This window comes from Bos javanicus, chromosome 1 (genome assembly GCF_032452875.1).
Source record: "Bos javanicus breed banteng chromosome 1, ARS-OSU_banteng_1.0, whole genome shotgun sequence".
Lineage (NCBI taxonomy): Eukaryota > Metazoa > Chordata > Mammalia > Artiodactyla > Bovidae > Bos > Bos javanicus.
The window spans coordinates 108654543-108682536 of NC_083868.1; the positions used below are offsets into that span (position 1 = coordinate 108654543).

The window sequence follows — 27994 nt, forward strand, 5'->3', positions numbered from 1 at the left end:
TACGTTTTAATTGGTCATGTTCCATCCCTTCTCAGGGGCTCCGTCCATGCTGCTCCCTTTTCTTAAGACTATTTTAATCCAAGATTCTCTACAACCTGGTTTCACAGAATTTACAACAGAAACTTGAGCCCCAGTGCAGCTTTTCCCAACTGATAAGGCCAACTTTCAGAAGCCATGGACTAGAACGGTCATATGGCAGTCAAAGCTTAAAGAAATAACAACTGAGTAATGATACAGTAAACCAGAAAAATGGATGTACTGAATAAACCTATCCTACATAATACACTTTCAAGCTGTTCTAGGAATTTTAAACTTACGATGTTATGCCATGTACATCCAACAATATAATCAGCTAAATATGTTAAATGTTGTCTAAAATATCTGCATGTCCAGAGAATGCAATACACAAAAATTCCTTGACTTTAATATATAATATGACAAGACCAGTGTTAATCACTCAGTTGTGTCTGATTCCTTGTAATTCCTATGGACTGTGTAGCCCACCAGGCTCCTCTGTCCATGGAACTGTCCAGGTAAGAATACTGGAGTAGATTGCCATTTCCTTCTCCAGGGATTCTTCCTGACCCAGGGATTAAACCTGTCTCCTGCACTGCAGGCAGATTCTTAACTATCTGACCACCAGGTAAGCTAAAGAGTGTTTCAGTTTGTCAGAAAATTTTCATATCCATATTTTATTTAATGCAAAAGACATAAATGTTACTTAAGGTCCTACTCTGGAGGAAAAACTACTCCCATAATCTTTCAATGACGGTAACTAGGCAAATTTTCTGTATTCCAACTTAGATTTTCTTCTTATATAAATAATTTTCCCCATAAATAAAGAGTTAAAATCAGTGTTTTAATGTTTTTTAAGTCAAAAGTTAAAGACATCAAGTATTTCTTTTGCAGCGCTTTTATTTATCTGTATAGATATACAATTATCATAATTTACAGTTACATAACTTTTAGTAATTAACCGGACTATAGGAAAAATCATACAAAAAGTTTGTACCACAAAATCATGTCCCTAAGGGATTAGGGTTCTCAGTAACAGAGAAATACAGAAGCTCAAAAGGGTCAGCAAGCTCTTGTAACTAAAGAGAGAACACAATCTGCTATATGTGGAAATGAGACTTCATAAAAGTATCTTTCAAATATCCCCTATTACAAAAGGGAATGCCTATTAAAATGCCATTATTTATTCTATATAAAACACCCTTTCTATCACTTCAAAAGCTTTTTTTTTTGCTTTAAGATTAAAAAAAAAAAAAAGGGCCAAATCCTTAAATAGATTTTGTGAAAATTATGTCAATACAATATCCAAAGATTTCCATTATTTACTGTCCTTACTCAAAATCACCTGCATGTACCAGGTGCAATTTTGCAAACGTCACCACTGATAAGCCTATTCCAAAGCAGAATTTTTCAGCAATACAGAAGACACAGTCCTCACAGTTATGCTTTACAATAGGTATATTCAAAATATAAATATAAAATCTCTCCAAACTATTATTTTTCCTAATGACTAAACTCTAAATTTTTTTTTAAAAAATGGAGGTTTTCAAACCAATGATGTGTGCAGCCCAATCTCATGACACAGTCATTTAAACTTCTCATCTGTAAAACACAATATAATACATTATCAAAAAAGGGAAGGGAAAAAAACCCACAAAACCCCATCATTACAAAATGAAAACCATAACCACTATAAAAAACATGCAGTGTCAAGTATTAAGTTACACATTTTGCTGGATAATCTTTTCACTCCTTTTGACCATAAAAGTAACACAGGATCAATGTAGAAAATTCAGAAAAGCCAAGAAAAAAAATAAACTCTTCTAACCCTACCATTCAAATGGAATTGGTAATATTTGGGGATTTTTCTTTCAGCCTTTTTTCCATTATATACAAGTAATGCATTTAAGAAATACATATGCTTGCATACTTTTTCTTGAATAAAATTAGGATATATTTGCATTTTTACCTTTTGTTCACTTAACATATGACAATGTTGAGTATCTCTGACTTTAAAAATCCTTCTAAAACATGATTTTAAAAACAACAACTATTTACAGAAGTAGAATTATTATGTTAAAAGGGAATTTGAGGGAGTTCCCTGGCAGTCCACTGGGAGGACTCCACACTTCCACTGTTGAGGCCCTAGGTTCAATCCCTGGTTGGGGAACTAAGATCCCACAAACCTCAAGGTGTGGCCAGAAAAAAAAGGAATTTGAGACAAGCAAGAATCAATCTCCAGAAAACACAGCCTTGTTCTATCCTATTTCAGCCTACTCAAAATTCATAAAACTTACACAGTATATATTTACAAATAAATTTTTTAAATCATAAAAATTCAGTATCTAAAAAACTAGAAATAACAAGAAAAAGACTCATCAGGAGAAAGTATTTGCAAATGATGTGACTCATAAGGTATTAGTCTCCAAAATTTGCAAACAGCTTATGATGCTTAACAGCATCAAAACAAACAACCCAATCAAAAAATGGGCAGAAGACCTAAATAGACATTTCTCCAAAGAAGACATACAGATGGCAATTAGGTACATGAAAAGATATTCAACATCAATAATTATCAATAATTATGAGAGAAATGCAAATCAAAACTACAATGAGACATCACCTCACACCCACCAGAATGGCTATCATCAAAAAATCCACAAACAATAAATAAATACTGGGGAGGGTATAGAGAGAAGGGAACCCTCCTATACTATTGGTGGGAATGTAAATTGGTACAGCCACTATGAAGATCAATATGGAGACACTTCTAAAAAAACTAAAAACAGAGCTACCATATGACCCTGCAATCCCACTCCTGGGCATATATCCAGAGAAAAACATGATCCAAAAGGATACATGCACCCCAGTGATCACTGCAGCATTGTTTCCAATAGCCAAGACATGGAAACAACCTAAATGTCCACTGACAGAGGAATGGATAAAGCAGATGTGGTCATATATACAACGGAATATTACTCAGTCATTAAAAGGAATGAAATAATGCCATTTGCAGCAACAAGGATGGAACTAGAGTGTGTCATGCTGAGTGAAGTAGGTCAGACAGAGAAAGAGAAGCACTGTATAACATCCCTTATATGTGGAATCTAAAAAGAAATTATGCAAATAAACTTACAGGACACAGATAAACTCACAGACTTAGAAAACAAACATGGCTGCTGGGCCGGGTAGGGACAGTTAGGGAGTTTGGGATGGACAGGTACACACAGCTGTGTTTAAGACGCATAACCAACAAGGAACTACTGCATAGCACATCAAACTGCTCAGTGTTATGTGGCAGCCTGGATGAGAGGATGGTTAAAAGAGAACGGATGCTTGTATATTTATGGCTGGGTCCCTTCACTGTTCACCGGAAACTATCACAACATTGTTAATTGGTTGTATCCCAGTATAAAATAAAAAGTTCAAAAAAAGAAAAATAGTCACTACTATGGTTCAGCATACACTCATGGAAAAAACTGATTTAACTTCAATTCCACACTATATACTTTAATCTGTTCCAAGTAAGAGAATACAGAATAGCATGTTAGTACCAGGAGGAAATAAAAGATGATCCTAACTAGTTAATATCAACTATCTTATCTTATCCAGTACTTTGGCCACCTCATGCGAAGAGTTGACTCATTGGAAAAGCCTCTGATGCTGGGAGGGATTGGGGGCAGGAGGAGAAGGGGACGACAGAGGATGAGATGGCTGGATGGCATCACCGACTCGATGGACGTGAGTTTGGGTGAACTTCAGGAGTTGGTGATGGACAGGGAGGCCTGGCGTGCTGCGATTCATGGGGTCACAAAGAGTCGGACACGACTGAGCGACTGATCTGATCTGATCTGATCTCAACTAGATAGTAAAAGATTATTTCAACCATCACCAAGAGTCAGACACAACTGAGCAACTGAACAACAATAATTAGTTAAGAAAAAGAAAATACGAGAAAGAATGAAAGGGTAAGCCTAGCACAGGAAGTGAGGACAAAGCCCTTTCCTCCAATAAATTATAAATACTGCAGGCCTCTCTCTCTTCTCTCAGAAGGAAAGTTAAAGCCCAATTTGCTTTTTATTCCCTTCATTTTATTTTAATCTTTGATATCCACCCTTTAAAAATTTTCTAATACAAACAAGAATTATGTTACAGTAGTCCCAAAGGTAACTGTTAGGTCTCAAAACTCAAGAGACTAATTTCTTAAAAGTCTAAACCCAATCTTGAAATAAACTGCTAATGCGTCAAGATTTTAAAAATAAAGACTTTTCTCTTTCAATACTTACTCTTCATGAGAAAGTTTCATTTCTTCCCTTTTTTTGGCAGAATAATTTAGGTTCCCACCTAAAATACATACAAGTGTGGAATTTTTTCAATGTAACTATCAGAAGTAAAATTCAAACACGCACGTGCCAATTTGCACATGCACACATACATCTTAAAGTAACAAAAAAAGCTGCGGAAGGTGAAAAACAGTTTATCTCCTGAAAACGTCCCAAGGGGGAAAAAGTGTTTTTTAAGAACCCTTATATGATACAAATAATCACTCCTTAATGTTAGCATTTTTTAAGAAATTTGGATTTATGTATTGCTCAAGGTTTGGGGACACTGTACTATTAATAAGTAGTGAAAATTAAGAGACATTAAAAGAAATGACCTAAAATTATTTAAACATCATATATAGTCATCTTTCTAAATACATGACAACCCTTAGGGGGTAAGCCAGTTTAGAAAAACTAATAAAGGTAATATAAAAATTTTATTAAGGACAAAAAATACAAAAACCAATATAAGCAAATGAAAAAAACCTGTAATTTCTCATTCTGTTACCAAACACTTTCAACCTTAAAATGCAAACTTCAGCCATAAATATGTTCACTTTTCATTTTTTAAAAATATAAGACACAGGCTACAACAGTCATCACAATTATACTTTAAGTATATAGGAAGGACTTCAGGTTACTTTTTTAAAAAGTTATACTTCTTTATGATAATACAAAAATAACATCTAACACAAAACTTAAACTGAACTGACCAGCAAGAACAGAACAACAATTTTAATAAATAAATGTGAGGGTCCAGAAACATAATTATATGCTATGAAGGAAAATATGTTTCAACACTATAAACAGAATGTTATTACATGAACTAAAGCACTGGCCTCTACAGGGGCATGGAGACAATCCAAGTGCCCCAAACAACTGTCCACTGTGGTCGATATTTGGCTGAAAATAATAAAATTCTATAAAGCAATTAGCCTTCAATTAAAAAATAAATTAATTTTAAAAATACCTCAACTTCTCTTACCTTGGGCATGATTCACCATGTAGAGTAGGACGACAGATAAAAGGGACACTGGAAGTGAAAAAAACATAGGATCCTTAAATACCTGTGCTTTTCCCCAATGGTTCCTATGTAATCATAACTGCAACCCCATGGATTGTATGTAGCCCACCTGGCTCATCTGTCCATGGCATTTCCCAGGCAAGAATGCTGGACTGGGTTGCCATTTCCTTCTCCATGAGACCTTCCTGACCCAGGGATCTGGAAGATGGGTGGATTCTTTACCATCCAAGCCACCAGACCAGGGAAGTCTATTAATTCATATACAGCCCACTATTTAAGAAGAAATTATATATTTTTTAAAATGTGATGTGCTAATTTCTGCTAATTTTGAGATAATAAAATGCATTCAGGCTAGTCATAGCAATCATCTGCAAATACCACACCTTAGTATTTATTCCTGTAAATGAAGTCAGATAAAATTATCACTGGAGTATACCATTTTAAATACAACTTACTGAAGGATAAAAGACATCTTGGTATGTTATGTGACATTTTCTTCAGATGAACACAATTTATGTGTAAGGTGAACACATCAGTGGAAAAATACTGATTTATGTTTGCAGTTTCAGCAGTTTCCTAATGCTTCCTATTTTTAACCAATGAATCATTAAATAAATGATTTATTGGTAAAATTAAATAACAGGACTAACAATAAAAACAATTCAAAACAGACTAATGAATAAATCATGAGTGTTCAGCCCTAAGCCACACTAATGTCCACATCTTCACACTAGGGACATACTCAGGACCCTTCAAATGGATCTACTCTAAAGGGGAAAGTGTTTTGTTTAAAAAAAAAAATTAAGTCTTTATGAAACAGACAAGATGAGTATGGAATCTGGGTGACTTTTTCTGTGTAACTTTTTTCACTGAGAATGTTTTTAATGTTCATTCACGCTGTAACATGTATCTGTACTACATTCTTCTTTGCACTGTATAACATAACGTTTACCAGTAAAAAGAACAAATATTTAGAACAGAACAGAAAGTAGACTCCACTGCTACCTTTATGGATAGGAATCTCCTGAAAAGTGCCGATGACTCTTCACAGAACTGAAAAGTCACTAGCTGGAGGAGGAAGCTGCTGTGTAACACAGGGAGCTCAGCCTCGTGCTCTGTGGGTTTTGGGGGAAGGAGGTTCAAGAGGGAGGGGACATATGTATACTTATGGCTGCTTCACACAGCTATACGGCAGAAACCAACAAAACACTGTAAAACAATTATCTCCAATTAAAAATAATTTTAAAAACTGAGAGATCAAAAAAAATAGTACTACCAAAAAAAAAAAAAAATCACTAGCTGGGAAACAGATGCATAGGCTAAGAATTAGGCAAATCTGAGTGCAACACTTTAGGGATTTGGTTTTTAAAAGCGGGGAAAAGAACAATAACAAAAACCTAGAAGTATAAATGACAACGTGTGCATGCTAAGTCACTTCAGTCATGTCTGATTCTGCAACTGCATGGACGGTAGCCCGCCAGGGCCCCTTCAGGTTCTTCTGTCCATGGGATTCTCCAGGCAAGAATACTAGAGCAGGCTTCCATCTCCTTCTCCAATAAACAAGGACATTCTGCCACATATTAGAAGAAACTAAATGTTGCCAGGTGGCGCACTTACAGGAAACACAGGCAATGAAGAAAACTTCTAAAAACAAGTATCCCCGAGTATCCAGGATCATTCCAGCAATGATGGAAATGACCGCCAACCCAAGATTCTGAATGGACTGCATGCTACAATTTAAGAAATCAAAAAAAAATATATATCAATTCTAAAGTCATCATACACAAAAAGCAAGTCACTATAAATAATTGTATCTATAAACCACATATTATTAATGCTAAGAGATGTTTTAACCAAGAATGATCTGATTAGATTTTTTTATTTCCATGACTGTTTCCACTACTTAACTTTAGGCTCACAGGTAAGGGAATCTGCCTCAGCAAGGGCAGGATGAACATGACACCTTCCTGCTGAAGGAGACAAAGGGCTAAGCGAATGCCAACCATAGATGTGGTTCCCCACTTTGGCCTTTCCCACCAGAGAGGACAGGGATGCAGTGTCTCACTGAGAAGTCTACAGATAAACAGGCAGCAGGATGGTCAGCAAGCAACGCCCTTTTACAGGGTGGCTTATCGCTAGTTCTCCTATTAGGGGCTTGGTGCATTTTTTTGCCACAATAATAACACAAATAGATTAACGGACTTTTCTGCTTATTTCGAGGTTCAGAGCTGTCCCAAAAGCCTGAAGATGACTAGATTCAAGAGGTCTGGATTTTTATAAGATAATTAAATTGACACAGCAGGGACAGACATTATATGATCCATGTGCAAACACTTACAAGCCATATGCAGTTCCCAGTTGATGTTCAGGAACTACAAACGCCACCATTGGCCACAAGGCACAGGCGAGTAATGAGTAGGAGAGTCCCAGGAGACACTACAGAGAGCAACACAGAAAAGAGTAAAAAACGCTTATATTTACCAAAAGGTGATTTTCCTTTGATGTAGATTAGCAACAGTGACATAATAACTAACACATGCATATCCACACAAATTGCGTTACAAAATAATTAGGCTAAAAATTCACATTCAATACAGAAAGGTCCTGGCCCCTCTCTAACAGTATTCCTCCAGTGACAAAATACACCAAGTAAGAAAATAAAGCTAATTTGCAAAAAGTCATTACCAATGTCTCAGGAAAGCTAATTTTCCAGTATTCATTAGGAATTACAAATTAAGCAATCATGGTAACATTATGCCAGTAGTCTATTATCTTACCTCTGGGTCATCACCACTCATCTAGAGAGCCAAGCATAGAACCAGTAACAACCACTGCTCATTAAACAGCACCTACTGCTAACTTTTTCTCCAATTAAAGAAGAGACTTTATGACTTAAGTTAAAATAAGATCACTCATCATTTATCCCTATCAAATTGGCAACAATTAAAACAATGCCAGTGTCCAACATAGCGAGGACACTATTAATAAAAAAAACAAACACATTCATATATTATTGGTAAAGTCCTAAATGGGTAGAAAGTTATTACAGCAGAGGCTTCACAGCATCCACCAAGATGTTCAGTGTGCAAAACCTCTGCTCTAGCATTTCTACTTCTAGGAATCCATCCCACAGACTTCTCACCAAGGGCACAAATAGATATATTCACAATATTCTTTTATTAACAGTTAAGAAATATAGCACTTCAGCCTGTGGCCTTAAAAAATGACATTTTTGATGAATAACAAAAACTTGATGAATTCATCATTACTCTTTGACCTACTTAGAGTCAGAGACCAAAAAATGTAAAATCATAGATGCTGGGGCTAAATGATGGAATGACTTTTCTTAATGAAAAGTAAATGGAACTAATAGGCATTTTGGCTTTTATACGACTGTTTTATTTCAAATTCTCCATTAGCATTGAGAGTACTATACAGCCAAATGAAATCAAAAAGACTTTATGTATTGATGACTATTATTTATATACTTTAAAAATAGTTATCCTGTGGAAACGGACATCAAGTCTGTCTGCCCCAGTATCATGAGCACTGCGATCAGAAGACCGAGCACGGCTTTTGTTACGTGCTGTACAGTCCTCCCCGAGCCCCGCGGTGTCAGTAGCCACATTACCATAGCAATCCAGGGGTTCCACAGTGTGAAGGCCAGCATGATGTGGGAAGCAAGTGTGGTCACCACTGCACACAAAACCCAGATGATGTTCTTTCCTGTTTTATCCACCAGAAGCCCAAATATTGGGGACATGGGAGCTGATATTACATATACGACACTGCCCAGAAAATACAAAAGATACTTAATAAAAGATATCACAGCAAAAAAAAAAAAAAAATCCAAAAGTCCTTAATTCTAAAATTCCTAGCTCATTTAACATTCTTCTAAAATGGTCATCAGTAAATAGAAATATAAAGATATAAAAGTGATCCAAGACTTCGCTGGTTTTCCATGAATGTAAAGATGGCCATTTTCAGGACCAAGACCCAAGATAGACTTGGTTTCACACTATAGACGTTAGCTCACATAAATCTTCTCTGGCTCTAACACGGGGTTATAACTAAAGACCCACACTAAGCACACAGTAAGCATTCACAGAATTAATGGAATACCTGTTAATAGCACTGGCTGCCTGGGAGGAAAATCCAAATTTCTCTGTAAAGAAAACTCTAAAATAGAGAGGGGGGAAAAAAATAAACCCTTTAGAGAGAATTATTCTGTTTTTGTAAAAATAAAAGCAAAGTAATACTGAATAAAATAGTCAACTTCCCCTTCTTTCTGAACTGTTTTCCCATCTTATTTGATATTCATCTTTGAGCAACGGGCTAAAGCTTTAGTATTTATGTAAGTACTTGACCAACTAAATAAAATACACTGATGCCTAATTTTTCCTCTTTTACATATACAGAAAATAATACACACAAATTTTCAGAAACCCAAATATATTACTATATGAAACCAAGATGGCTTCTTTTTCTTAAAAATAATACTGGATGCATCCTTTGCTAAATAATGTATAAGGTTCCTCTCTCAAACTGTAAAATGAAAGACTGAATTTAAGGATTATGATTACAAAGATGTTTCTCCACAAACACACACTCACACACTGCTCTGTTTAAGTGACAGTGAAAATTGCTCAGTCGTGTCTGACTCTCTGCAACCCCATGGACTATACATACAGTCCATGGAATTCTCCAGGCCAGAATACTGGAGTGGGTAGCCTTTCCCTTCTCCAGGGGATCTTCCCAACCCAGGGATAGAACCCAGGTCTCCTGCATTGCAGGCACATTCTTTACCAACTGAGCCACAAGATTAGCCCACTCTGTTTAAGTAGGTGCCTACAAAAACATAGAGGAGGTAGGAGATAAAGCAAAGAATTTGACTTAAACCCTGAATTGGAGTCTGGTAGAACTGCAGTCTAACAAATGCAGATGTGCCTCGTCACTATGAGCTAATGCACCATCTCCATTCTCAGTAAGATACTTCCTAGCAAAAGAATAAAGAGGAAACAAAGAATACAAATCCAAAATCAAGCATTAAAATAAATCAGTATCACGAATCAAAAACTGTACTTAGGTATTTCCTCAAAAACCTGGTACAAGAATTAAACCAATACTAAACCTTAAGCTACAGCTTCCTGGGTGGCTCAGTAGTAAAGAATCTGCCTGTCAACGCAGGAGATGCAAGAGAAGTGGGTTTTATCCCTAGGTCAGGACGATCCCCTGGAGGAGGGCATGGCAACCCACTACAGTATTCTTGCCTAGAGAATCCCACAGACAGAGCTTGGCGGACTACAGTCCACAGAGTGTCAAAAGAGTCAGACACAACTGAGTGACTGAGCAAACAAACCTCAAGCTAAGAAAAACAGTTGTATCCCAGGATGTAAAACAATTTCTATGAACATACTAACAACATACTAACAAAAATTTACAGCTTAAAAATTTACACTTATATGATTAAATTCTCATAATTTAGCGAACAAAAATGGAAGGCTAGAAATTACTTACTTTCCAAGTCCAATGAAAGGGAAGATGGCGACATAATAGCAGACACAGATGATAAATATAAGCCATAGGGGTAAGGAGAAATCCTTCACGTCCGTTAACTTGATCACTTCTCCTGAGAGGAGACAAGAAAGATGCTGTCAGTGCAATTCTGCATTTCTAAGTCCAGATTCTTTTTCTTTTATCACCTGATTAACTTTTGCAGTTCAGTTAAAAAAAAAAAACAACTTTTCTCAGTAAATTACTAGAACACAGCTTTGGGGATAATTTTAAAAGACAATAGAAAAATATAAAATCTAAGATTAGTATCTACCTTCTTCCTCTCCTCCAGGAACACTTATCACTTTGAAAATATACAAAGTACAATCAAGAAGGTAAATTCTGCCAAAACCACTTACAGGGGAAAAAAACATATCCAAAACTTTAGACAAGTGGAAATAGATTTGGAAATAAAATATTTAAACTGAATATACATCAATATAAAATTGTTTTTAAAATTTAAGTGGAAGAAAAAGATTTAATAAGCATGTATTAATAAGCTTCACTGGGTTTACAACATTACTATTAAGAACTTACCTCACTGTAAATTATCTCAAAAAGGCCATAATTCCCAAAAGCCTAAGTTATCTTGCATTCAGACTAACCTGTTTTCCCTTGTTCTTTATGAAGGATTCGTTCCGCTCTCTGATCCAAGTAAGCAAGGGCCAAGGCACAGACAAGTGAAAGAATGCATGTTATACCCCCTATAAAAAAGAGAGAGAGAGATTTTTTACGGAACCAAACCGAAGGTTCCTAAAAGGCAGCACATTATATTAACAGCAGAAAACTTAGCCACGGAAAGGGATGGCATCTGGAGGCATATACAAAAAAACTACAATTACTAAATCAGGACAGAAGGAAAGTAAATGCATATGGGAACCACTCAGCACTTAACAGTTGCTATTACTATATATTAATTATTTCCCAGGAGAAGGCTGGAGATTAGAAAGGCTAGAACAAACTAGTCTAGTCTTATAATCAGAATACAGATTAAAGAAAGCTGATGACCAGCTAGCAAATTAGTCCGAATTTCTTAATTCAGTCTAAGCACCCATTATTGATGGATACCGGGGCAGGGGAAGAGGATAGAATTGCAAAAGCAAAGTCTGATTCTATGATCGGCTCATGTTCTTCTGACCCCTTCCCAAGTCTAACCCCTGCTTCCACCCCATGGCGACCCCAAGGGTACCAACCAGCTCAAGTTACTTCTAACCCCTTCCCAAGTCTAACCCCCACCCCATGGCAGCCCCAAGGGCACCAGCTCAAGTTACTTCTGACCCCTTCCCAAGTCTAACCCCCACTCCATGGTGGCCCCAAGGGCACCAGTTCATGTTTCTTCTGACCCCTTCCCAAGTCTAGCCCCTGCCCCCACCTCGTGGCGCCCCCAAGGGCACCAGTCCTCCCACAGCACAGCCCACTCACTCTCTCCTCCGTGCAATCAGCATTAGTCACCGATGCTGAGTCATATCATTAAAGTGAACCAGGATAGAGAGTGAAGAAAGTTTATGCTTCTCAAGATTTTAATAAACAGAAGTTTAGTAAAGCTAATGAATCTTTAATTGGCTGATGCAATACGGCATAATATGAAAGACTGCAGGGTCAGGAGACATGAGTTCTGCTTCTGGCACTAACAAGCTGACTGATCTTGGGCAAGGAATTTAACCTCTCTGAGCTTCAATTTTCCCATCTGTAAAATAAGAAGCTTTGACTTGATGGCACAGATCCTTCCTGGCTCTAAAATTCTTTAAAATGTATTATCAAATTCTCCACCGTGGAGGGAACTAGAAAGAATACTGAAGAGCATTTGAGAGTAAGAAAAAGCTTTTGAGAGGCAAAGGATTTGAGAGGGAGGGGAAGAGAGGAGGGGTCTCTAGAAACAAGCTTCCAGTCTAGCATTACCTCTCACTACCCCCTAGTTCAATTCCTGGGTTGGGAAGATCTCCTGGAGAAGGGACAGGCTAACCACTCCAGTATTCTTGGGCTTCCCTGGTGGCTCAGATCGTAAAGAATCTGCCTGCAATGAGGGAGACCTGGGTTCGATCCCTGGGTCAGGAAGATCCCCTGGAGGAGGATATAGCAACCCATTCCAGCATTCTTGCCTGGAGAATCTCCATGGACAGAGGAGCCTGGTGGGGGTTACAGTCCATGGGGTTGCAAAGAGTCAGACATGACTGAGCAACTAAGCACAGCACAGTCCTCCCTTTACCAGCCTGTACCAAGGAATTATAAGGAATAAAAGATGGTACAGAGCCTGCAGCTCGCCACCCACAAGTCTCCCTAGGGCTCTGCAAGCAGTTCTCCATACCCCATGGGGCTCAGTTAGACAAATTTACCACACAGAGAGGCACAGCTGGTGAGTCCAGAGAGCCTCATCTGCTTCTCACTGACCCAGCTGGCAACCAGCACAACCCAGCCTTAGCCAACAGACCCTGGTGCCAGAAGTGATCTATATGGCTTAGGCAAACAGCCACACTTCTACAGAAAACTAAGACATGGAGGTTAACTTCCTTGTCAAAGATGAGTCAGGACCAGAATCCAGACTCTGGGCTCCCAACCTGGTAGGTTTCTAATCACATCCTATCACCTCTGACATCTACAAAATGTAAGTTCCATAAGCAAACTGAATTTGATCAAAGGCAACAATGCTCCCTTTTGCTACAGACTATTAACGAACACCTTACAGGGAGGTATAAACTCCCTGACTGCTTTCCAAGTTCTCACATATACTCTCATTTGCTCATCACAACAGCACACACAGGACAAGATCCTCATTTTAAGAAAGTGGAAATAAAAACACAAATGGGATGAATGACGTTACTATGTTCACTGTGTCTAATTAGGTCCAAGAACTAGTGAACTGTGCAGGCACAACCATAACCACGTGGTCTAAGCCGGGTTCCCCTCTCTGTCACGCCCCTTTGTGTAACAAGCTTTCAAAAGAGGCAAAACGTGGGACTTCAGGATTCACTAACCGATCATAAGTGTGACCCCAAGGGTTGTGTGACCAGCAGAACCCAATGAAGCTTCAACCTTAGAATATAGCCATCCCATGAGGTTCATGTTTACTGTGCTTCCCTGGAAGAGAAAGAAAAAAAATCATAATTTTCATTTGTATCTGTCCTGCTTGAAAAAAAAAAAGATGTGAGTAGCTTAGAGAAATAGGTATAATAGGGATCATTAAAAAACAGATAATTATAAAAAAAAACACTACAAGGAAAAATAACAACCTAAGATAAAGCCACAGCTAAGATTACTACACAAAAATGGCAACTTATAGAAAATGCTAGTATTCAAAACAGCACAGTACATATAGAACTTCCTAGTAGCCCAAACAAAAATAAAACACAAGTTACCAAATTTACAGGGTACCCAAGACAATAATAAACTTTGGCTCAGAAAAAGCACAGCTTTTCCTGATAGTGACATCTGGGGAAAAAAATCCATCCTCTGATTGTCCTTGGCATGGCGTGCTCAGTCGTGTCTGACTCTCTGTGGCCCCATGGACTATAGCCTGCCAGGCTCCTCTGTCCATGGGATTTCCCAGGCAAGGTTACTGGAGTGGGTTGCCATTTCTTTTTCCAGGGGATTTTCCCAACCCAAGGATTGAACTCGAGTCTCCTACAAGTCTCTTGCGCTGCAGACTGATTCTTTACCACTGAGCTACCTGCGAAGCCCATATCAAATAGCAATACATGTTTCCTTAAAAAAATAAGCAAAAAATAAAGGATGGAAGGAGAATAGGAAGGAGTGGACACCTTGCTGAGATGTGACTGTGGATTAAGAACTTGAAGGGAGCTGTGAGACTGCCCAGGGGAAAAGCACAGCACTCCAGACCGAAGAATAGCCAGTGACCTGGCCCCGAGAGTCTAGAGCAGTGTCTGCGAAGGAGACACAGAAGAGATGAGGTCCTCAGGGAGGAACTGGGGGGAAGGCAGGCTACTGGTAATAAAAGAACTTCTGGCTTTTACTGAGTGAGATGGGAAGCCACTGGGATTCTAAGTAGAGAACTGGTACAATTCCTTACATTTTAACACTCACTCTGGCTGCTATACTCAAAACACCCTACAAATGAGGATGACACAGAAGCCAGGACATTGGCTGGGGGAGGCTGCCATAATGAAGAAGAGAGATGACGGTCTCGGACTGGGGAGACTGGCAGAGGACACAATGAGAAGCGATCAGATTACAGGTACATTCTGATGGTAAAGCTGATAGGATTTGCTGCTGGAAAATATGTAGAGAGTTGAGCGAGTGGTAAGGAGTGGTTCACAGTGACATCAAAGTTTTTGCCTGAGAAACTGGAAGATAAGAGCTGCTCATAAATGAAAACCTTTAGCATGAGCTGGTTTGGGTGATGGTAGGTGGAATGGCAAGAACTGGGCTTTGGCTGTGTTGAGTCTGATACGCCTACGAGACATCCACATGGAAACGTCAGCAGGAAAGCTACACGTAAGGGATGGAATTCAAAGGATAGGCCTGGACAATACAACTTCAGGAGCAAAGATATGCTATTTAAAACTTCAAAACCAGATACAATTACCAAGGAAGTTAAGTGTCAAAAGAAATGAGAAGGTGTCCGATGACCCAGCCCACATTACAGGTTGAGAAGACTGAGATGGACACAGCAAAAAGAGGTACAGGAGCAAGAAGAAAATGATGATACTGTGGGGTCCTTGAAGCCAAGAGAAGAAATCAAGGAAGTGTCCTAAACACTACTGCTAAGGTCAGACACTGGAGACTGAGAAACGAATGGGTCCTCAACCAGATTCTCACAGCAATTCACACAAATGGCTATTTCTCACAAAACGGTAGCCAGTGGCACTACTCAGATGAACATGAAGGTATAAATGAAGACCTACCAGAAACTTTCCTCAATATCATCAAATATACAAGCCCCTCAAAGACATGTTGTCTTAATAACCCTTTAAATCTAAAATGCCTAATGTGATCTGGCTTAGCAAGTACTTAATAAATATTTCTCAAAATAAGGAAATTTTAAAAGTAACAAAGAAGAACCAAAAGGCTGCTGGACTTCCAACCCCCAGGTAAGGCATGAAAAATAATAGAACTGAGAAGTCCACTGACTGAAGGGTAATGGTAATAGCCTAAGTGTTTAAAATCAGACAAACTCCCAACTCAGCCAACAAAAAAACCATGACAAGGTAAAGCCAGAACTGCCACAATCCTTCTGAGTAAGTGCAGGGACATGAGAGACACAAAAAAAGACTGAACTTCCATCTATCCCAGCACCTCTGTGATGGACTCCTCTTGTCTCACGAGTCTCACAAGGACCCTAAGTACACCATCCGGACCAGAATCGAGCCACCCTCGCTATTGCAGAGGTGGCTGCCTGAGCTCTGCTTCACTCCACGTCCAGCTCAGGTCCCTTACCATCTGATAAGCCCTGCATCACAGAAGCCCAAGACACCTTTTGAGAAACTTAGGGCTCCTCAGGATGAAGGTGAATGGATTATTAACTAGTTTGTGGCCACAAAGGAAAGAACTTGAAGATCACTAGTAATCACAGTGCATCACTGAGAATGAGTCTTGCTCAACTGCTCCTATTTCCTTCTTTTAGGAGTTACTGGGTGATGAGATACACTAACTGCTACAGACATGTCTTGATTTGCCCAAGATACATTATGAAGCACCCAGAATGTCCCTGTGGATAAAATTTAGAAAACGTGGAAAACCACACTAGTTATCAAAGGTAAAAAAATTAAAATAATACTTGGGTATTTCCTACCCAATTGACAAAATGACTTTTTAAAAATAATAGCCTGCAGTATCAAAGCTACAGTAAGAAGGATCCTCTCATATCGCAAAGACAGAGATAGAAACATCTCTGAAAAGATAAGGTGGAAATATGTCTCAACAGTCCTAAGAAACCCAAACAAACCCTCTGACTCAGTAATAATTCCATTCTGCGCAATCTAGCCTCAGGAAACAATCAGAGATACAGACAAGTTTTGGAATGTTGCTGCACAACAGCTCTATTTATAATATTGGAAAACTAGAAAAAGCCTATGTGTACAAAAATTAGACATGTTTTATATATACACAACACACATAAGTGTAATATATCTCATAAGATGAAGCATTACATTAAAAATATTTCATTTGTACTGCATTTTTTTGTACTGGATTACTTTACATGTACAAAAATTAGACATGTTTTATATATATACAACACACATAAGTGTAATATATCTCATAAGATGAAGCATTACATTAAAAATATTTCATTTGTACTGCATTTTTTTGTACTGGATTACTTCCCTAAGACTATGTTCCAAGGATTTTCATGCCATTTACAGTCTTTAAAATCTTGACTTTTAATGGCAAGAATCTTTTTAAAAACCTCTATTCATAGGAGTTTATGAGAAAAAAAAACCGAACAGGGTTTGGGATGGCCAAAGCACCTTTCAGGTTGAGTTTATAACAACTTGCCAAAGCCTCTGACTGTGTAGATCACAAGAAACTGTGGAAAATTCTGAAAGAGATGGGAATACCAGACCACCTGATCTGCCTCTTGAGAAACCTATATGCAGGTCAGGAAGCAACAGTTAGAACCAGACATGGGACAACAGACTGGTTCCAAATAGGAAAAGGAGTACGTCAAGGCTGTATATCGTCACCCTGCTTATTTAACTTATATGCAGAGTACATCATGAGAAACGCTGGACTGGAAGAAGCACAAGCTGGAATGAAGATTGCCAGGAGAAATATCAATAACCTCAGATATGCAGATGACACCACCCTTATGTCAGAAAGTGAAGAAGTAAAGAGCCTCTTGATGAAAGTGAAAGAGGAGAGTGAAAAAGTTGGCTTAAAGCTCAACATTCAGAAAACGAAGATCATGGCAGGTCCCATCACTTCATGGGAAATAGAAGGGGAAACAGTGGAAACAGTGTCAGACTTTATTTTTTGGGCTCCAAAATCACTGCAGATGGTGACTGCAGCCATGAAATTAAAAGACACTTACTCCTTGGGAGGAAAGTTATGACCAACCTAGATTGAAAAGCAGAGACATTACTTTGCCAACAAAGATCCGTCTAGTCAAGGCTATGGTTTTTCCTGTGGTCATGTATGGATGTGAGAGTTGGACTGTGAAGAAAGCTGAGCGCCAAAGAATTGATGCTTTTGAACTGTGGTGTTGGAGAAGACTCTTGAGAGTCCCTTGGACTGCAAGGAGATCCAGCCAGTCCATTCTAAACGAGATCGGTCCTGGGTGTTCTTTGGAAGGAATGATGCTAAAGCTGAAACTCCAGTACTTTGGCCACCTCATGCGAAGAGTTGACTCATTGGAAAAGACCCTGATGCTGGGAGGGATTGGGGGCAGGAGAAGGGGACAACAGAGGATGAGATGGCTGGATGGCATCACCGACTTGATGGACATGAGTTTGGGTGAACTCCAGGAGTTGGTGATGGACAGGGAGGCCTGGCGTGCTGCGATTCACGGGGTCACAAAGAGTCGGACACGACTGAGTGACTGAACTGAACTGAATGTCGCTCCCCTGGGTACCCTCTACCAGACAACCTAATATGAAACACCGTGATCATTTCCAGGTTCCAAATACTGGAAGGAACATGACCACCAATAGTGAAGTCCAGAGAGGCAGGAGCATCACAGTCAGGGAACTGAAACCCAGGCCACATGGTTTAGACAAGCACAGCAAATGAGTATGTCTGACCAAGACCTTCAGATCTGTCTTCGTAAGCAAAATGCTAGTGCCTGACAGAGAAAATAAATACTCGCTGGAAGGCAAAAATCCAACAACCAGTAAAAGCTACTTGTGCAGGCAGATCTCACCTCTATAGGAGACTGGGCTTTACTAAGTTAATCATAGCTGGAACTTCCTTGGTAGTCCAGTGGCTAAGACTCCATGCTCCCAATGCAGGGGACCCAGGTTCAATCCCTGGCTGGGGAACTAAGATCCCACGTGCTGCAAGTAAAGAACCCATATGCCACAACTAAGACCCAGGGCAGCCAAGTAAACAAATAATAATAAAAATAATGTATTTGGATGCTTTTTATAAAGTGACACGACTTTGAGAATTTGTTTAAAAAACAAAAAGTTAACTGTAGTAGATGAGAGAGAGCTTATCACTAGAAATGTGCAAGCAGAGCCTGGATGACCATACATAAAGACGTTCACTGCAGTAATGCCAAAAATGGGTAAAGAAGTTAGAGAATAAAACCTCTGCGATCCATCTGTCCCAATGCTCAGAATCTCTGAACTAACGAATGCTCAATTAGCATTTGAAACTGCTTCCTCTTAGGTGAAATAAGACTAGAAATGCCTTCACTAAAGGTAAATGGTACATTATGGTCTAGAAAAATATATAAAAAATCAACACAACTTATACAGAAATATATTTCATCCTGTAATCTTTAAGACATGGTTACAAGAGTCAATCGTTTGCTTCCTATTTGGCTTTGTTATCTGTCATACTTACAATTCTCGCCATGCTAAGCTGGAGTCCAAACACCAAGTTTAATTCTTTGCCTTTAAACCAGCTCACAGCGTATGTATTCTGGGCAACTGCTAAGGACTCCCCACCAATCCTAAAACAAGGAAAGAAAAGTCACAGCTTTTAAAAGAAATACCACAGTTAGCAATGCAGCAGGTGTAAAATTTTGACACTCATCCTGTCAAGAGGTAGTGTCTACGCTCCTCCTCTGAATCTAGATGGACTTGTGATTGCTTCAATGAGGAGAAGGCAGTGGAAGTGGGGCTGGGATATAAAAGGGGGTATCTGCCTTTTCACTCAAAAATTGACACTTAGAACCCTGAGCCACTGTGTACGAAGGCCAACGACCCTGAGTCCACCGTAGTATGAGACAGCCAAGCCACAGAGAGGCCAAACGTAGGTGCTCTGGTCAGCAGTGCCAGTCCTCAAGTCACCCCAGTCCAGGCTCCAGATGTCAGGGGCACAGACACACTGTTCACACTGTACCCAGTCCAAATTCCTGACGCACAAAGTCCAAGATGTAAGGGTTCTTTTGTAACCCAGCAGGATCTATGGGGCCTTCCTGAGACAGGCCTTTGCCCGTATGCTCTGCTGCAGCTCCTCTCTGAAGGACACAGATAATAGTATTTGGTATGAATTTCCTGAGTTGTGCTGCAGATGTGAAAACTGCCCCCACCAAAAGAAGAATGACTTGATGACCATGAGCACACAGCCCAGGCCTCCAGGAGCCTAGGGACTGATAGAGTTACCCCTGTGACACCACCCTACTGCCTCCCATCATAACCACCCATCATCAGCCAATAACAGAATTCTACACAAGCTGATCAGGTACCCTGAGACATCCCCGCTTCGTCTATCTTTTAAAATGCTTTGCCTAAACCCTTCCAGGAGCATGAAGCTTTTTAGGGCATGAGCCACCTCGTCTCCTTGCATAGCCCTGCAATATACCTTTCTCTGCTCTAAACTCCTACATTTCACTGAACCTCACTGTGCACCTGGCACACAAACCTGCGTTTAAGTACAGGTAATTTAATACACTGCAATGACAACCCTGCCTGGCAATAAAAGGAGTTTGAGCTACCACATCATCATCTACACTGTATAAAATGTTCATCTGGGAAGAGTGGTCCATACTTTGTGAAAACACATAGATTCACACTTTTTAGGCAGTATCTTCCATATTTGACATTCTTCTATTTTCCAGATTTTAGTTTTCCTTCTGCAGGTTCTAAATACTGACCTTCAGGTAAGAGATTCCTCTTCTCTGCATCCAAACACTGAGTCCTCCTCACCACTGTCCTCATCTAAAAATACTTCCCCTCTTCTATGAACCCAAATCCTATATGGATGGCCATTTCTGATCACACATCTATCTCTGAGTCCCTTTCACATTTTAATAAGCCATTTTTCCCTTCTTCCTCACTTAGAGCACTTTTGGGGATGTGTCACCTATGGCTACGTGTCCCTGGTACCTGTAAAAAGCGTAAGTTAGGTTGTCTGCATCCCTCCAGGCAGAAAGCCCAAGGCTGAATTGAGAATGAGCTTACAGAACAGACACTGAAATTCAGTGAGAGCTATTGGTCTTTTAGTAATCTGCTCATTAAAGCCTTTTCAACATGATTCAAAAGGACCTACACATTACCCACTAAGAAACAGCAAAATGTCCATTAATCACCAAGCTAGAAATTGACATTCTATACTTCTCTACCGGAGAAGGCAATGGCACCCCACTCCAGTACTCTTGCCTGGAAAATCCCATGGATGGAGGAGACTGGTAGGCTGCAGTCCACGGGGTCACTAAGAGTCGGACACGACTGAGCAACTTCGCTTTCACTTTTCACTTTCATGCATTGGAGAAGGAAATGGCAACCCACTCCAGTGTTCTTGCCTGGAGAATCCCAGGGACGGGGGAGCCCGGTGGCTGCCGTCTATGGGGTCACAGAGTCGGACATGACTGAAGTGACTGAGCATAGCAGAGCATAGCATACTTCTCTACATGAGGTTTAAATCACAGTCTTCAATACAACAGAAAAGCAAAACACCTAAGAAAAACATCATCTCTGGAAAACTATTTAATATTCAAACCCTATACAGAATTAACTATTACCACCCAAAATTGTTGCTTACTGTAAAGGAAAATTAAGACAACAATTGAGCAGTTGTGTGTGTATATATACGCACGCACACACACACACACATATATATATAGAAAGAGAGAGAGAGAGAAAAAGAAAGAGAGATAGATATCAAGGATTTGAAGTAATTCTCTAGAAGATACAATAATATATTTTGGCAAATCTTTAATAAATTGATAAATGAACAGTAATGTGTGCATGTGTTCAGTTGCTCAGTCGTGTCCAATGCTTTGCTCCATGGACTATAGCCCACTAGGCTCCTCTGCCCATGCAATTTTCCAGGCAAGAATACTGGAGTTGGTTGCCATTTCCACCTCCAGACGATCATCTCCACCCAGGGACCAAACCCGTATCTCCTGCAATTCTCCTATACTGCAGGCGGATTCTTTACCACTGAGCCACCTGGGAAGCCCCCAAAACAGTAATTTGTTAAGACAAATGAAATTATGCATAACTTACCCAAACACAAACCTTCCCAATTCCATCAGCCAAAAGGCATTAAATATTCCACCTAGGGCAAAAACAACCTGTAACATGGAATATAATGTAAGATCAATGAAAAAGAAAATTCAAGGAATCCAAAATAAGTAACATATGATGAAACACAACTTCTACAATGATTTTACTATTTCTTCTTGGTAAATCTGTGAAATTTAAGTATCAATGTTCATCTGTCTCAAGGCTTAAAATGGACTGTGCATTATGTCACATGGGCATTTGTGAACTCTGCTTAAATTAGGCTTTCACCAAACACATCCACGCTGGTGGAAGCAGATAAGAATTCGAGAGACAGTGTTCACAGTAATCAGTGAACCATTTGTCTTACCTGCCCAATGCAAACAAAGCAACTAAAAATGATGGTGCCCCATCTGTCAGAAAGAGAGAGAGAGGGAATTAAGAGTTTATCACCAAATCCTTCAGGAATAATTCACTTTGGATTTCTTGGGACTCCTCTGCATTCCCTCCAAAGGAAGAAAAATGAGGTTCTGGCTGGCCTCTGAAATCAGCAGCTTTCCGAGGCTGAATGCTAATCCATGGAGGTCTCTAATCCCAAAGGGATTCCAGAGGCTTTGGTAAGGCATATTTGTTTAAGCCATTATCATCTCTTAAACAAAACTTGTTAAATAATCTTCAAGAAGTTCCCAGGGTTCCCATTTAAAAATGGACATTCTTCACAAATTTTTTCTTGAGTTTAGGGTTGATTCCAAGGAATATCTATATTAAATAATTTTAAGTGGTTTTAATTCTGTATGCTGCTGCTGCTGCTAAGTCGCTTCAGTCGTGTCCAACTCTGTGCGACCCGACAGACGGCAGCCCACCAGGCTCCGTCATCCATGGGATTTTCCAGGCAAGAGTACTGGAGTGGGTTGCCATTGCCTTGTCTGTTAATTCTGTATAACTAAAAGCTATTTGTAAAAGGAAAAACAGGGACCATGAGAAATGATATAAATCTGCTTACTCTAACATTCCACACTCTGAATAGCTCATTAATGTTTCCCCAGAGTAATAAAATACCAGTATTAGGAGAGTCATTAAAGATTATATGAGTAAACCATCTTTCTGAAACCCAAGTCCCTCCAAAACTCCTTGTGAAATGGTCATACCACAGTCTACTGGAAGTTTTCCCAAAACAACTCATGGCCTCTCCTGTTATCCTGATCAAGCAAAATCTTCATCACTCATAAATGGCATCTGTTTCCTTCAAGTTCAAGCGAATTCTACCCCTTTAGACGAAGCAAATTAAAGTCCATCTTTATACACTCATCAAAGTGTTTAAAAGTTAGTCCCCAAGCTTAAACACATATAGTTTCTTCTTTTTCACCACACACGGCTGGAAAGCCCATCGTCATTTTGCCCTCTGCCTTCTGAAAATATTCCAGACTACATCCCTCCTAAAGTCTCCACAAACAGCACACAATCACCAGGATGAAAACTGACAAAGCTAATAATGTGATGCCTTCCTCAGCATCTAACTGGAGTGGTCACAAAAAGTTTAATGCCTAAAGAAAGGCAGAAGAGAAAAGCTCACTGGGGCTGGGAGAGGTAAACAGTAAATACCTGCCAAATACTGTGCATCCATCTCCCTCAATCCTTATAACCACCTTGCAAGGCAGGAAATACTATCCATGTTTTACCAATAAGGAAACTGAGGCTCAGGAATCTAGGAACAGCTCAGAAGAACTAAGAAGCTGAGCAAGTGGCAGCAACAGAAATCAGAACCTGGCTTGCTGATTCCAAGTGAGGGCATAACTGACCTTTAGATAACTGAGTTACCATATGCCATGAGCAGCATTTAACTGAAATACCAAGTTTCAAAAACCAAAATTACACACACACACAAATAAATGCACATTAACACACTCAATACACAAGTTTATTCAGTTCTTCCTAGAAATACTTAATCTAGTTTTGTGTTTTCTTAATAATCATATTTACCCACAAGTGAGATTTTTCCCAAGCTTACCGTATTCCAAACACTCGGTCTATCAAAAAGCCACCAAAGAAACACAAAACTACATTGGGCCAAGAATACCAGGCATACAGCAGCATGAATTTCGTGGTATTCACCTGCATATCCTATATGGAAAGAAAACAGAACAATTTTTTTCAAAGCAGTTAAGTGTAGCAACTAACAATCAAATCATTCTTTCTGGTAGTGGAGGCATTTCTTAATCATTTACTGTTACTAACAGCTTTGGCCTCTACCTCCAGAAAAACGGCCCCACCTGGGAACTTCTTGCATCTGCAGTCGTTTCAGAGGCTCCGTGGGGCTCAGCGTCCCTCAGCTCTTGCCCTATGGGGATCACCTCTGCCTACATCCGCCCGTATCTTCTACATTTCTATTCCCTGTGTACTACCTGCTGTGGGGCTTCACTCACATGAAAAAGGACAGTCTTTAGCATATCCTTTCCCCCCACCTCACTAATTCTTGGTCTTTCTCATTCACTCTAGAATGTAAAGGGCCAATCTGTGTATTTCTCCCTATCCAAAGGTTAAAAAAAAAAAAAAAACTTACAAAGGAAAAAAAATCTAAATACATAGGAAACTGTAAATATCAAAAATACCGACATGGACAATCCTCTGGAATCAGTATCCACATTTTAAAAATGAAATAACAATAACATATTTAAGAAAGCAAAATGCTCTCCTACCAAATCATCTGTCATTCTGATGATTACACAGTGGGAGAGAGACATGCCAACAAAAATTTGCAATACTTTTTGGGCTGCACTGTAGAAATAGTAGTTATTTATCTAAGGTATGAAACAATATCAAGTCATAAGTGCCATAAATGAATTCTCTGTGGCCACTCATTCCAAGTCAAGAATACTCCTTGCCTACACAGATTTGGTGACAACAGATGTTCAAATGGATTCATTAGACAATGTTTCAGACCATGCAATCTGAGAGCTGATGCTTCAGCAGTATATCTGCTCCAGAGACAACAAAAGAAACAAAGGTGAAAAGTCAACTTACCCGTTTAACTTGAATCTGAAGGGCAGCAGGATTATCATAGCAAAAGTAGCTGCCTAGATAAAGGAAAAGCAAATTTCTTTTTAGTAATACTTTCCATATAAAAGTTTCAAGTTGCAATTACTACTCCAATGGTGATTTTAAATGTTTATACTAGGAAATTAAAGTATACTAGGAAACTTTTTTGGACTGCTTCCTTGTCCACTAATACTCAGTTGCAGCCAAATAACTCAGAGAAAACATACCAAGTTATTTATAAATTATCAGCCTGCATACACAGCAAATACTGGGAACCTGGATTAAGAAGTTAATCAACAACTGTTTTTCCACCTTGAAAGTGAAAGTCACTCAGCTGTGTCTGACTCTCTGCCACCCCATGGACTACACAGTCCAGGGAGTTCTCCAGGCCAGAATGCTGGAGTGGGTTGCCATTCCCTTCTACAGGGGATCTTTCCAACCCAGGGATCAAACCCAGGTCTCCCACATTGCAGGCAGATTCTTTACCAGATGAGCCACCAGGGAAGCCGTTTTCCACCTTACTTTCATCCTGTTTCCTATGTCTATTGTTTTATTAGCATCTTCATGAAACAGCTATATTTTCCTTAAAGCTACCAACACACACACACACACGTCAAAAACATCCTCAGCAGTTTCCTAGTAATGTTACCTAAAGCCACCACTTGAGCACACAGGAATGGAGTTTAACTACTCTGACTAGATCTGTTTTCAAAATAAGAATTCTAATTCCACAAACAGTATCCAAGATCAAATAACTCAGCAAATACACAGCCAGGAATGAAGAAGAATAAAATAGAGTTCTAAAAGGTTAGATTAAAACATAGTAACATCTTCTGGAGGGTCAGAAAGAAAGAAGTGGAGAGAGGTCGGACTTTTTATAGTAATAAAATCAACAAGAGTTTTGATAGGCCACAAGATAATGTTGCCTCTGTTTCTCCACTAACTCTGTCTAGAAGTATACATGAGAAACCACCAGTTCAAAAGAAATAAAACTGTCATTAGAAAAGTTATGACTCTGGTTTCTGAAACCCACTGAAAGTAAACATAAAAATCACTAAATATAAATTGTTAAAGTAGGGGCAATTTTAAGTGTCTTGTGTTGTTCTTGATTTTTTGTTCCTAAACTCAGAACTTCATGAATCCTGTTTTAATGGCATATCAATGTCAAAGGAATCATATCATATCAAAGGAATATCAATGTCAGGCTTCAAAGTTAATGAATGGGCACCATCTTGCCACAAAGTGAGAAGAGAGGGAACAGAAAGAGGTGCAAAGAAACTTAAAGCCCAAAGCAGCCTCCATGCCTTCTTATATATTCCAGCAGTAGCATAAAGGTATCCACCATAAACCTGTTGATTACACCAAATCCAGCGAGTCCACGAAAAATACATTATTACTTTCACACCAAGCTGATACTGACATAGAATGTTACTGGAAAAATTAGTTGCTGGGACATAATAAGCAGATATTTTAAAAATTATCTCCAGAAACTGCTTTCACAGTCACCAAATTTCGTAACTGAAACCAAACAGCACAAGTCCAGTCCAGTATGATCGCTTCACATTAGCAGAGCGGAGGGTACTACAGAGTACGAGAATACATCTACCCATTGACGCAATCAACAAGACACACTCATACCTTTTACCAAAGAGGAAGAGAAACAAACGACTGCCAACGAATTTTTCAATCAAAAAATTTAAAGTATTCTTTAAATACTTTAAAGTATTTTTGGAGGCTTCTTTGGGGGAGGGGATTACATCTTTCTGCATTCCCTCTAAACAAAGTGTCATGAGAGGAACCTTGACATCTAGGGATTCTCTCATATCTATAGTCCCAGAAGGCAAATTGCTAGCTTTTGGAACTTCTTTCGAGAGCAAATGAGTGGGACAAAGGTTGCTCAGCTCAGTCCCCTGACCCCCCACCGTCAGGACACTGAATAGCCAGCAACAGTGGGGTCGCGAAGCGGGGGAAAAAAGGGCGAGAGGACCTAGGAGTTCAACGCAACTCCGAGACTCTGTAATTCCTTGATTACCACTCCCACCCCACCAGGCCGGCCGGCTCACCGAAGCCAAGGAAGCACATCAGCAATAGAACCACAAGCCGGTGCGCTAGGTGACTGGGGTCGCAGAGGGCCTGCAGCGCCCCGGAGGCAGCGGGGGGAGCCCGGGTTTCTCTGCCCGCCTCGTCCGAGCCGCCTGGCAGCAGCGCCCTCGCTTCCTCCTCCTCGTCCTCCATCGAGCCCGCGGGAGACAGAGAGATGACAGCGAGTTCAACTCCAGGAGGAAGCCGCTGCCGGAGCCCAGAGCAAACTGTGCCCACGTGACCGCGGCCGCTCACGTGACGCCGCAGCAGATCACGCAGGGCTACGCTCACGTGAGTGGGCGTGGTCACTCGGTAGGCCGGGCCGGAGGGGCTTGGAGGGTAATAGCAGCGTGAGTTCTTCACTCGCAACTTTCTAGGCGGGGGTCCTCAACCCTTCCTCCGCAGACCGCGCTGTTCTCTCGTTTCCTGCCTTGCTCCCACTGCCGACTCCACGCCGCTCCTCCGGAGAAAGTGCGGGCCTCCCCTCAGGCCCGACGCCAGGCTCCTCCTGCGCGATCCCACCTGCGCGAAGGAGGCGAGAACGCGCGCAGCGCTCCTCTCGGCAGCTTCTTTGGCTGCTCTTAATAACACACCTTCATTGAGCACCTTATGATGAGTCAAGTTACGTTTCAGGTACTGGGAAAACTAAGTGGAATGTGACAAGCTCTCGGACCTCAAAGAGTTCACAGTTTAGTTGCAGAGAGCGACAGAAACTGATACCTTAGAGAACAGTATGGTGAATGAATGAGTGTAGTGAGAACTGCGGCTGAAATGAGCACTGAATTCTAGCGGAAAGTCAGGGAAAGGCGTTTGGGAAACGGAGAGTAAGTGTACCGTTTAACCAACTGTAGGGGGAAGTGACGGCGGAGGGGGTGAGGAGTACTAAAGATCCTTAA

At 40.0% G+C, this 27994-nt stretch overlaps 1 protein-coding gene across 2 annotated transcripts; it reads right to left on the reverse strand.

The window, feature by feature from the left end:
• Nucleotides 1-897: 897 nt before the first annotated feature.
• MFSD1 (major facilitator superfamily domain containing 1) lies at nucleotides 898-27367 on the reverse strand. 2 transcript variants are annotated; one of them, XM_061417399.1, is made up of 16 exons: nucleotides 27080-27367; nucleotides 25002-25054; nucleotides 23989-24101; nucleotides 22351-22393; nucleotides 21984-22051; nucleotides 19375-19483; nucleotides 13887-13989; nucleotides 11520-11618; nucleotides 10879-10990; nucleotides 9484-9540; nucleotides 8993-9149; nucleotides 7700-7797; nucleotides 6979-7091; nucleotides 5323-5370; nucleotides 4302-4359; nucleotides 898-1617 (listed from the first exon to the last, which is right to left on the reverse strand). In XM_061417399.1, the coding sequence occupies exons 1-16, from the start codon at nucleotides 27249-27251 to the stop codon at nucleotides 1614-1616; spliced, it is 1407 nt and encodes a 468-aa protein (XP_061273383.1). In that variant the 5' UTR covers nucleotides 27252-27367; the 3' UTR covers nucleotides 898-1613. The 2 variants fall into 2 exon arrangements, with proteins under 2 accessions (XP_061273383.1, XP_061273391.1); XM_061417407.1 differs by lacking the exon at nucleotides 898-1617 and having other exon boundaries at nucleotides 4298-4359; nucleotides 27080-27343.
• Between the last annotated feature and the right edge of the window lie 627 nt (nucleotides 27368-27994).